Source organism: Poecilia formosa, unplaced genomic scaffold (genome assembly GCF_000485575.1).
Source record: "Poecilia formosa unplaced genomic scaffold, Poecilia_formosa-5.1.2 Scaffold131, whole genome shotgun sequence".
Lineage (NCBI taxonomy): Eukaryota > Metazoa > Chordata > Actinopteri > Cyprinodontiformes > Poeciliidae > Poecilia > Poecilia formosa.
The window spans coordinates 120,837-133,155 of record NW_006800070.1 but is presented as its reverse complement, the minus strand read 5'-3'; the positions used below and the strand labels follow the sequence as shown (position 1 = coordinate 133,155).

The 12,319-nt window shown below is 41.4% G+C and overlaps 1 protein-coding gene across 8 annotated transcripts in view; it reads right to left on the bottom strand.

Annotated features, from left to right (window-relative positions):
• stxbp5b (syntaxin binding protein 5b (tomosyn)) overlaps nt 1-11,949 on the bottom strand; it is a 37,746-nt gene extending 25,797 nt beyond the window's left edge. For 3 of the 8 annotated variants that reach the window (XM_007561789.2, XM_016676298.1, XM_007561790.2), the window contains exons 1-5: nt 11,449-11,949; nt 9,475-9,572; nt 3,074-3,155; nt 2,701-2,801; nt 1,136-1,270 (exon numbers count right to left, since the gene is read on the bottom strand). In XM_007561789.2, coding sequence (XP_007561851.1) covers nt 1,136-1,270; nt 2,701-2,801; nt 3,074-3,155; nt 9,475-9,572; nt 11,449-11,601 — 569 coding nt within the window. In that variant the 5' untranslated portion in view covers nt 11,602-11,949. The remainder of the gene's footprint in view (nt 1-1,135; nt 1,271-2,700; nt 2,802-3,073; nt 3,156-9,474; nt 9,573-11,448) is intronic. The other 5 variants (XM_016676299.1, XM_016676300.1, XM_007561792.2 and 2 more) reach the window with 2 other exon arrangements.
• Nucleotides 11,950-12,319: the final 370 nt, after the last annotated feature.

Sequence of the window (12,319 nt, the reverse complement as noted above, 5' to 3'; positions counted from 1 at the left end):
TTCACATTTCACACTACATCTTCTCTTTTCCATTTTCACAAGCAGCGAGGCAAAAATCATTTCCCATCTTCAGTGGCTGTTTCCTTCACGGATGGCACACTTTGCTCTGACACTTTCAACTCTGAGATCTAAAGCAGCAATTTATCGGATTTCACCTGCAGCCTCGCACTCAAACACACACCTCGGCGTCTGCTACTCATTTCGGCTGCCAGTCACAGTCTAAAAATCAATTTTTTTTTAGCTCGCTTGTGGGCACGCAGGAGGGGAGGAAAAAAAATTACTTGAAAAGAGCTTCTACCGGCCCAAGTTTTCATTTCTCAGGAGCTTTTCGGCACGCATTTTCACTGCCATTCAATGTTTACGGCGACGGAACGGTGCCGCGAGCAAAGTTTCCGATCGTGAATTTATCCCAAGACCGAGATCAAATTTGACCAAAACACTGCAGGGTTTCCTCCCCATGTAACCAATGGTGGCAAAATAAAAGTCGCCACACGAAACATTAAAATTTACTTTAGTTTGAAAGAGCAACAAAGTCGGCTCCTGCATGTCTGTCTGCGATGCCGGCTACTGTGCGCTGCTCTCAGGAGTGAAGCAAAACTAGAGATGGCGGTCTGAAGTAGAGGGAGAGAAAAGGCGGAAGAAAGTTTTTAAGTTGAAGGCTGTGAAATTGATCCTAAGCTCAACAGTAGCGTAGTTATTTAATATAGTCGTCGTGTCACAAAAGTCCTACAGGTAACCCTGTGTTGTCAAAAGTCACTTAATAAAAAATTTTAAAAAAAATTAAAGATAGGATCATCACAGTGAGTGTTTGGGTCACAGAATTAGGTCACTGGGGTCACCAAGAGGGCACTTCCTGTCATGTTCTGTCAAATCAGGGAGCAAACACCTCCAGGAGTCTCCACCACAAGTCCTGGCATGGCATAATCACCACCCCTGTGCCACAGCTACACTTGATCAGAGCTACGGCTTTATCAGCTCTACGGGACACAATATCAGCGGAGGCACAGCCAGTCGCATTCCTCTGCATTTTGGAGTTTCCTGTGTTGAGTGTCGGCTGCACCGGTGCGACAGCCTGATATGCAAATGGAACAAAAGGGTGAGGAAGAGAGAAGAACGCTCTGGAGTGCAGACTCACAATTCGATGGCTTTGTTCCACATGATGACATAGCCTGAGAGGGTGAAGGACTCCACGTTGACAATGTGGATGTTTCCTCGCTCTGAGCCGATGTACAGCCATTTGCTCTGGAAGGGCAGGTGGCAGTATGTGATTCTGCAAGAGATCAGGATGCATCAGCAGCAGGCTTTTCATTATCCCATGAGTCAGAGCCATCAAAAGGCCCCCGCTTGTCCCTAATCACGCTGGTCCAACTGGAAGGAGCGTTGAATGACTAGAATTTAATTACAAAGGCCTTGCACTGTGTCACACTAATGAACCCGTACTATTTATAACTCAGCGGGGAGGAATAGCAGAATAAATACTGCTGTCTTTTCTCGACCGGGGCGGAGGACGCACCGGGCCGTACATCACTTTTACAGTATAGGATGTACTCATTGTGCAGATGCCGTGTTTTTAAACAAACATCCCCCCTGCCGCCTCCGCTTGCGTCTCATGGGACTTTCAAAGACCATGGGAATTTTAAAAGATGCAGCAAAACAACGAGGAATTGTGTTTTAGGTGGATTGTTGCCAACCTGGGCAGCTGTGGTAGAAATACAGCAAGATGTTACTTTTTCATTATTAGAAACAACTTCCATGTAACATTTGGGGAAAAAAAGCTTCAGGTTCACATTGAAAAGGCTAAAATTAAGCTAAACAAATAAATACAAATTACTAGAGATAAAAGACTCACCATACATCAGTCCCTCCAGGATGTTACGATGCCTTTTTGTGATTGTTGCGGCCTGACATTGCTTCTTTTTTTTTTAAGTTATATTTTTGACATAACATGGTCTTACAAAAAAGCTGCACATAATCACCGTATTTTCCTGACTATAAGTTGCTCTGGTGAACAAATCACCAGCCAAAGCCAAATTATGAAAAGAAAAAAAAAGGTCCAGAAAATACAGTAGTTGAAGTGAAAATAACATTTTCAAGGACCTTAATAAAAATAAAATTATGTCCTGAGGAGTCAAAAAAAAGTCCATACTGGTCATCTAAGTGAAAATTAACTGTACATCCAGTGTAACCAAATCCTACAAAACATCTCAAAAACATAAGCAAAAATTTTTTTTAAAATTGGCAAATCTCACTATTTACATCCTTCACCTTGCAGGTTCGTCCTTCAAGCGACGTCGTGAAACAGGAAGTTAAATTAGAAGAGGGCTAACCCTATTGGTCAAAATTCAGCAGCCTTGCCATTATTGGCCAGAAAAGAATTAAACACAGAAACCATGGTGATTGGTCAGATCTTGCGAAAAAGGTGCAATGACTGGTGAAAATTGCAAAATTTTGAAATGACAACGTAATTCTCATTGGTAATTGGGATCGCAATGTCACAACTTTCTGGAAGGACTGATGTGAGACTCAACAAGCAGCATAAAAAATGTCAAACTCCCTGCATGTTAAAAGTTGAAATTTTCAAACAAGGAACTTGAAATAAGGCATAAAATTACTACCAACGCATCACAAAGCTTTATGAACGAAGCCGGCTGTGACTGCAGCATCTAAGTTTTGTTTACAGAGCGGAACACGTTTCTGTACCTCTCCCGGTTAAACTTGAGAGAATGCAGGATAGCTGGAATTTTTTGCCTCAGGTTCCACAGATGGATGCTGTCATCAGCTAAGGCACTCACCAGCGCCCCCTGTGGAGACAGTGGCAAACAGACGCATGTTTAGCATTCAGCTCACATGGCTTGGCTTCCCTCACTGTTTTATGTTTACAAAATATAACAGGAGAAATGTGGGTTGGATCAGTAGCATAACTGCTTAATCTGGGTTTTAAAAGCACTACTAACAGGGGCTACTATAAAAAGAAAATGAAAAAGAGATAAAAAGAGAAAAGAGATGGATTGACTGAGAGAAGAAGTTAAAAAAAAAGAGCATTGAGCACAATGCAGAGGCGATGACAACGCACCTCATTGATGAGGAACTGGAGCTGGATGACAGCAGCACCGCTCTCATGCTGACAGTAGCACTCCACACCCGCACGGCCGAACCTAAAAGTTGGCTCAGTTAAAGAAAAATGAGGAAGAGTTGCCAACAAAGGTGATGCAGGGATGTGAGTGGAACGGATCTTGAATACGCAAAAAGGCTCAGTTTAAAATGTGACTCTTCCTGAAAAGAGCCTGTGAAGAACAATAAACCAGGGAAACCACAATTGTACCAATAAAACCAGAGAGAGAGAGAAGCTAGCTTTAGCTTCAGAGGGACCTGCTTTACACGTCTGTTTTAATTTTTCTTTCAGTCTGTGTTTGGTAAAACTGGTCTGTGAAAGCTTTCACAACAGAACGGGGAAATGGTGTTAGATCTAATCATACCGAGAAGCTCTGGACTGATACGGTTGTGAAAGCAAAGTATTTTGTTTGTCGGTGTGATCTGCAAGAAATAAATTTTTGGTCAGGATTCGTGCTCAAAAAGATCCAAAGAATCCAATAAATGACTCGTAAATAAAAATAGATTTTAAAAAATTAATTCATGAAAGCAAACATACACAGATGTATGTCTAGTTATTTACATTTGAATTCATTACATATTAGAATATGTAATAATAAGTAAATGTTTCCTTTTCATTGTTTCTTTGCTACGTTATTGTTTTGGAGTGATACTTTATTGAACAAAGTGATTCAGAATTGGCTACAAAAATGATTAACGCATCTTCATAAATTTTCTAAATTAATCAATAGTATACAAATACTCATTGAAGTACATGTGATAGATGTTTTACTTTTTCTGTCTGCGCTACTAATCAAAGTGAATGGATGAAGTTAGCGGTACTACAACCAACGACCGGCTGTCACTGGTTAATCTACCAGATGGCAAATAAAATATACGGGTCTTATACGGGTCTGTGAAAATGTGAAAGATTTAGTTATTTCATGGTGGCCTCTTATGCAGAATATTTGAATTAAATAACAAAAAAAAACACTTAAACGATGATCAACTACATCCTGTGATCCAAGAATAAGCAAATATAGACGATAGATGGACATTAGAAAGTGTGTGTATGCATCCGTTTCCACCAGAAAACAAATGAACACACAAAACATATCTAAAAGTTTGACGAGTTCAAAATCAAACATTAAAAATGCTGCATGGTTGCATTTCTGTAATTGACTTAAGAGCTGCATGTTAAATGCAAGAAATGATGTTACAGAGTGAAGCACAAAGAGAGCTTTCTAGGAATCCTAAGTGCTGATTACTTATAAGTTAATGACTTTTTCTTTTACAGCTCTACTGGAGCAACATGTGTTTACATAAACACTTAATCAGTTTTTTCCTGGATCGTGGCACCTTAAGCGGCGGCGGCTAAAACCGTGCGAGCCGATCTGACTGAGCTGCAATCAAACAAGCCCTCGGCTCCTTAAACAAACTAAGGTGGGGTGGCAGGAGACGGTTACAGAACAAGCTACTCAGCGTTAGGCATCCCTTCTGCACAAGCAGAGAGGCAAACACAGACTTTTAGACTTTTAAGCTGGCGCCAGTTCAGAGCTGCGGCCAGCGGCTCTCGTCCTGACCCTTAACCTCTCCGTTTGGTTTTAGCTCCCAGTTTGTCGTCAGGATTATTAATGGGAATCCTGCCGTACTCGGTCCGGTGCGGAGGCGGAGTTTTATATCCTCTGGGCAAATTTAAATAAGAGCAGAGGAGTACCATAGTTTAAATAATGAGGATGTTTGTGGTAACGTGAGGGGTTGCTTCACAGGCCACAGGCCTGACATCACAGGTTAGCGCTAGCTGTCCTTTTGCGCGCTGAAAGCATGTATTGTACTAGTTTAACCTGTTTCTGTTTTAATGTAGGTTAATAGTGCTGCAGAGCAAAGCCACTTTCTAGGCGAGCAGGAAATTACTAAGACAAACCTCAAAACTAGATTTTATCACGCTGGTGAGCAAAGGCAGCACTCTTTTCAAACTTCCTCCAACGCTTTACTACTATCAGTTAGTAGTACAAACTACGAATTGTGTTTTTTACTTCTTACTTTTTCAGAAACACAGGCGCATATAAGAAAACAACCACCGGTCTCGCTATTAACCTTGTAATTTCCCATTTGAACATAAAATCTTGGTGGGAGGAAAGCAAAACATTCTAAAAATTCCTCTCACTAAGCGGTTCATGGTGCACTGATGGATTAATAAGACACGTTTAAAAATGTTCTGCTTTTCTCAAATGGCAAAGACAAAGTAAACCCCCCAATACATTGAATAAGTAAAGTGTCCATCTTCCATCTGCTGCGAGACGTACATCAACTCCCAGTGATTTTAATTTTATTTTATTTTAGGACTCGGGAGGATTTAATCCCTAAATAGAAATCATAGTTTCAAAGTCAGTTTCTCAGTTTGTTGAGTTACTGAGAATGCTGTGGAAGTAACACATCCACTCTAAAATCTGCTATCTTTGTTTGATTGTGTTGAAGGATGCTGAGCACCAAAGCTCTTGCGTGAGTTTCGCATCATTTCCATACTTAGCAAAGGACCGATCTGCAAGATTCTGTTTAATCATGTGGGGATCTGAAACGGTCTACAGTCTTACACCAATCATTTCTCTAAGCCATTGATTTGATGATACAACACACTATTCCAATATATCCATAAAGCAAAAATTATTACAATGCTGCAGCTAAAATAATATTACTACATATAATAATGTCACCAACAGGGCTGCACAATATCAAGAAGGCATGCGGTAATGTTGGTGCATACTGTGATATTAAGATAGGACTTGCAGGAAGCAAACAGATGCTTAGCTAAGCAGAGTACTTGTCTTTTTTCTTTAGGTTCTTGTAAACAGAATCCAGATAAGAGAAAAAATAAAATGTATTCAGATTTTTCCGTTCAATATGATCTTTTTATTATTATTATTATTACTGTTGTTGAGTAAGTTGTTCTGTCTACATCTGCCATTTTTGGCAATGAAATAACTTAGTTGCAGTTTTTTAATTACTTAACCAAAACATCTTAAGTAACATTTTGTGCAGAGTTAAGCAACAAGAGTCTCCAAATACTGAATATTCTGGAACAGACTTTGTGATGCTAATATTGCGGGGAATGATATTACACAAAACAAAAAAATGAAGTAAGAATGAACAGATGTACACAGTGGTAAAAGACTAGAGCAAAACATGAAAAAAAACATCTGTTGTATTTGTGAGAAGCGTTATATAAAGATGCTTATTGCCATCTTCCATTTGACGAATTCCCTTTATGAATCAACACTGAAAGCTAACATTAGCTGGCTAGTTAGCAAAGGTCGGCTAGCTAGCCTCTACTCTGGTTAACACACATACTGCTCTAGATATTTAGCACAAATATTTTACTTTCTCAACAGCATTGCCTTGCTTTAGGTGTCTTGCTTTAGTCTATAGTTTTTGAAGAAGCTAGCCGTAATCTCTGGTGACCATGAATTGAGAGCGACCGAGACGTTAGCTCGCTAAAACCAAGACAAGACAGACGTCTGCGCTAAACTCCGCTTCTCTGCTATTTTACTGAAAGAATTCAAAACTGTAGGAGTGGTATCCACTCTAAAACCAGCTTTAATGTGTCTGGTATCTGTATCAACCATCTAGCTGTTGATATGATAAAATGAATGATTTTATAGCAGTGCTACTTCTAGATTATGCCATTGAAATTTAGACGCAATTCAATCCATTTCCTGGGACTTCTACATTGTTCTAAGGTCTGGTGAAATCAGTATTTTTGTGCTGGTATAGAGAAACCACTAGCTTCAAATTAATAGGCGTTGGCCTTGTGAAGTACAACGGCATTCTGAAAATGTCATCACGTCTTCATAAATTATGTAAAAGTCAATGTATGTATATATCTGAAACTGTATGTGCATATAAGTCTTGTTAAAAACAAAAACAAAACCAGAGCTGCTGTATGTTGCATATTTAATTCCAGAAAAATAGTTCAAATAAATTATTAAACATCAAAACGTGGAAATTGTGCCCATTATGAGAAGATGTCATCTTCTGGCAGCAGCTTTAGATCAAAATTTTACCAACATATAAATGAAAAATGACAATCTACAGCCCTACGTTATACATATGACAATTCAATCATGGATGCAAACAGATATGAAAAAGCTGCAGTGTAGACAAGAATTGGAAACAATGAACTCCGTCAAACTGAAACAGAATCTACTGTCTCTCCTCACCGTCCCTGTGGAGTTTACACACTTCAGTCATCCCTCCTTAACATAAAAGACTTCCCCATTTGGTAAGCCAAAGTGGTAGACCACAGATTTCACCATCAGCTGCTTTTCTCAGGAAGTCAAATCATTTATCATCTGAGTGGGAAGTTTTCTTTATTGTGCAAATCAACATGTGGAAGAGGAGAAACTGTTTTCCACAGTCACTTCAAACGCATGTAGAATCCAAATGAGAACAAAATAACAAAAAGTCGGCTGACGCTGTGAGATATTTCTGCTTCGAAAGCTGACTTGAAAGTCTTGGGTTCTAGCGTGACCGGTCACCTGACCCAACACAAACTTGCAGAATACAGGCTTTTCTGCACTGCCTTCCGACCATGGGCCTGGGTGAGAATTTCACATTATGATAATCAACTGCAAAACTGGGAATCTTTAAGATAAACGGATTCCTTTTCCATTATTTTGATTACGCATAGAATTAAGCAGAACAATAGAATAGTTGCACTAAATGTGTATTTATTCTGCAGAACATTACCTTTCTGCTCTTTATAGGGTAGATGATATTAGCTAGGTAAATTAGTCATGCAACGGTCTTAGCGCAACACTCAGAAAGAGAGTGGCAAATGTCACGGTCAGACGGGGTTGTCCTGTCAGACTGTCAGATCCAGAAACCACACACACAAAAAAACTTGTCAGGGTCAGCGGACCCTGTTGGACTGCACAAACTTATGGGGCCCTGCCTGAAGTTTGGAAAACAACAACATAATTACTGACCTAGTACCTGAACTTTATCTGAGTTGGTAACTTAAGCATCTTTTAGGAGCAGCTTTCAGGGGCAGGTTTGTGGAGGAGTTCCCTTCTAAGGTGCCTTTTTGCTTCCCTTCGTCAAGCACAGAAGAGCACCGATCAGACTTCCCTCAGCCAAAACAGTCACCTGGTTCTCTTTGAGGTAATTTCAGATTTGGACCAATTACACCTTTTTCTTCCATTTAGGCATCAAACACATTCAAAAGGAAATAAATAAAAGATGCTGCAGGTAGTTGGCAGGAAGAATCCGATCTGCACATCTCTAAAAATATCTGTGGTTTTAAAACCACAACTGCTTTATGCCTTCAAACCGTACCTCGTTAATGACAATCAGTCTGTGCCTGCTGTCTACAAATGAAGTATGTATGGAAGAGCTCCAGATATCCAATGCCACCGCCGACCACAAACGAGCTCTGTAAAGCGCAGGAAACCGTCTACAGTAACCCGCTGATTAAAACACTGTAGCGGAGACAGGTCTTGTAAAAGCAGACATTTATTGCTTGTAGATACCTCATCGGGCTCATGTCTTCTGAGCCGTGCGAGCGTTTCCAAACTCCAGCGCCGACGAGGCGGATCGATAAAGCGCGTCTTTTTGATAAATGGACCAATTGCCTGAGTGACAGTAATCCCATCAGCTTCACCTTGCACCAAGAGGAGCAACATAGTAGCTGCGCGCTAGTGTGTGTGTGTGTGTGTGTGTGTGTGCGCGTCTGCATGTTGCCACGCAGAAACAAAACACTCTCTTAATCTGATGAGTGGATAAAGACCAGGACGGAGTCAGGTCTAATGAAAATCTAAGCTAAGCAGAAGGGCCTCCCTGAGTAGGACATCATCACAAAGGGAAGCCCAAAGTTAGCGTGCAAACGCCTCCCAGAAGACGAGCAGTAGGTGTGGAAAGTCAGTGCAAATCAGTGATTGGTCAATTAAAAAAAAACAACAAACAAACAGAATTCCTCGACAACAACCCGAAATCACAAATGCGTGTGTTGGTGTGTCGTGCAAGTCCGGCTCTGTTTACAGCACATATGAAGTGGCATCCTGGCACCAACTGGGCAGCACAGCCGTTGAGGTTGGCTCCACAACATATGGTGGAGGAGGGGTGGGAGGAGGGGGTTTCATGCAACTGCAGAGCTACTGCTAATTAGGCCCGGCTGCTCCAGGAGCCGCTACCAGCTGCAGAGCAACGCAACCCAAGCATGTGTGTGATCTTTTTTTTTTCCATTCCCCACCTTATTCCGTGGAATGTCGAAGGCCAGCTTCCTCGTGTGAGGAACTTGAGACGCCACTGTAGTGTTTAGCAGTTGCTTTCCTTGCTTAGCACTTTTCAATTTCCCTTGTGAAACAAACAAACAAAAAAAAAGGATACAGCCTCAAAGCTCCGGTCTGAGTCCCGACGGCCAGGATTTTCTGCACGGGGTCAAAAGCCATCGAGGACGGTTGATATGGAAAGCCATGACGCACAGTCTGCAGGAGAAAGCAGAATTTATATCAGACATCTAGTCGGCCTAATCTATCATCTCCCACACAGTCCAGAGCTGGCTTGTGGAGGGGAAAAAAATATATTATCACGATCCCCAAAGATATATAATCCATCAATGTGCACCGTTTGTCCCATTTGTCTAACAAATTACACTAAATTTAAACAGCAGAGTTAAAACGGAGGGAGCAGGGGGGACTGAAATCAGTTGCGCAGGGGTCAGTTTTCGGCACAGCTGTATCGTCTGAAATGCGGTTTATTTCCAGGACCTTTGCAGCAGCCCAGCCGCTCAAATACGATCATCTCCGAGCATCTATAACGCAATTATTTCAGGTTGAGGACCTCGCTCGGCCGCCTGTGGTTTGTGCAGCTTGCAGCGGGATTACGCAACAGGTGACGCCACGGCCTCGTAACCTGGGGAACTGACCTGCTCTTCTCCCAGCTGCGGAAGGAGCTGATGGGCTGGCACGCCCGACGCTCAGCCCGCTTCCCTCAAATTATTCCCAACATTAAACCATAGATTTTACAAATTGCATGGAGGAGACCTTGAACGCCAAGCAAAAAGTTATTTCTTTCATTCTGTGAAACAATACCAACGTTTATAGCGTCTTGCAAAAAAAAAAAAAATAGCATCCCTTGAACAACTTTCTGTTATTTTATGCAAATCGGTGCGTTTTGCTGGGTGTGATGTGAAATATGATAGTTAAATACAGAGCAGTCTAGGGAGAAATGCTGTCAGAGGCCACAGAAGACTTGATAATGGGTTGCAGGTTCAAACCTAAGCATAGAGACCTATTTAAAAACCAAAAATGGCTAAGGGTTTCAATCTGTGTATTATAAGCCTGGCGGGCCACCAGGCTTTTCTTGTGCCCGCACTAGGCTTTTCATTGTTAATTTGTTAGGTTTTTTTTGTAATGATTGCCTTTTTTTAAGACTTTATAGATGTTTAGGTGTTAATCTTCCAGTCTTACAAAAATGGATAACTATCAAATGATATTTTCAAATTTCCTGCCAACTTTAAACTTGAGTTATTTTTCAAACAAGGATGGGCAAACATTTCAGTTTTTAATTTCTAACATAGTAGAAAAAAAAGAAACCACTTTTGCAGCTGTAACTGCAGCAAAAGGAGGATGTAAAGTTGAAAAAAGTAACATTTTCACAACTGTGGGAACATTCTGTGTTGGCCGAAAATAAGTACAATGAGTTCAATGTGACAAAATGTGAAACATATAAAAAAAATGTGTGTGTGAAAGTCTTATAGAGTTGGCTTAAAGGAGATTCCCCTTGTGATGCACTAAAAATGCAAACAATGGTCGCTGCTGTTTCTTCATTGCTAAAATGCAGCAGACATTCACATGAATGTGGGATTAGCAAATAGATGCATTCACTACAGTGGGAGTTTTACTTTCTTTGGAAACAAGATACCAGTTTATACCAAGTGCAGCTGAAAACAAAAACACATTCATCACAACACAAAAGACTGTTGAATTCTTATGCTGTGAAGGGATTTAACAATGAGGAGAGCTCCTACAGCAATCCACAGGCAGCCAGTGTGAACATTGTACCCTAAAGTAGTGCAGTGGAACACTAGGGAGCTAATTTACAATGATTAAACAGAGGGGGGGGGAGTGATTTAAGGTTAAGTGTGCTGGATACAACTCAGTCAATGAATAAAATTGATTCCCCCATTAATGTCACCATAGCTCACACTCAACCTGGCGATTTTGATGCTGTTTGTACACTTTGTTTTCCACCCACTGAGCCGTGCTGATACAGATGAAAACAACGTTCACGTTTGGTCAGCCGCCGTCATCTGACACTTACAGTCCCGTCAATGCCAGCTCTCACTAACGGGAGACATACCTTGCACAGCTGAAAATGTTCCGACTGGAGAGTCTCCTGGACAACATCGTTTTCCCTGGGAGTACCCGGCTGAGCAGTTGCGGAGGAGGAGGAAGAAGAAGAAGACGCCGCTGTCAAGCCGTCCAGCACCTTCCTTATGTTAAACTTCTTCATTTTTTCCCCCCGTTACAGACGCGACGCTTGAAGAAAACAGACCGAGCGAGCTACCATTAATTGGATTGAGACGGGGGTAGCTGCTAGCTAGTTAGCCGAAATAACGCACAGTTAATATCTTTCTCTGCACATCTCACATGTTACGGAGGGTGTTGCCAACGCACTCCCTAAAAGCGCCCCAGTCACAAGCACTGATTTAGAGTGTCCCTTCCGACAGCCGTGTTAATCCGCCATTCAGGAGGCAAGCTTTAACGTTATTTGATCGGGATCAATCGCTTCGGCGAGCTGCCTCACCAGTCAGCGCTCAGCGGGTAGCGAGCTGGCTACGGAAACGCAGTGAACTGCAGCGAGGACTGCGCCTGCGCGTTCAAGTGCGTTTCAGACAGGAGTTTTTTTTCTCGGTACAACACCGGTGTTACAGTGAATTCAGCGACCTTGCGAAATATAAAAAGGTGTTCCTTTCTGGTTGGCACATCCGTGAGGAGACGTTGGTTAAAGTATCAACATTTTAAAACTGCACCTCAACAGGTAGTGGACTTTTTCAGTTCCTTGTGTTTCATACTGAAAATAAAACAAAACATTTTTCTGAGAAACATTGGCATGTTTTGTTGAATTATGAGCTAAAATTTTCTCATGGGTAAAAAAAGGTCGAAATTCAAAGTTGTAAAAAAGTCAAAGAACCTCAAAATCCAACATGGCTACCACTCATTTAATTTTT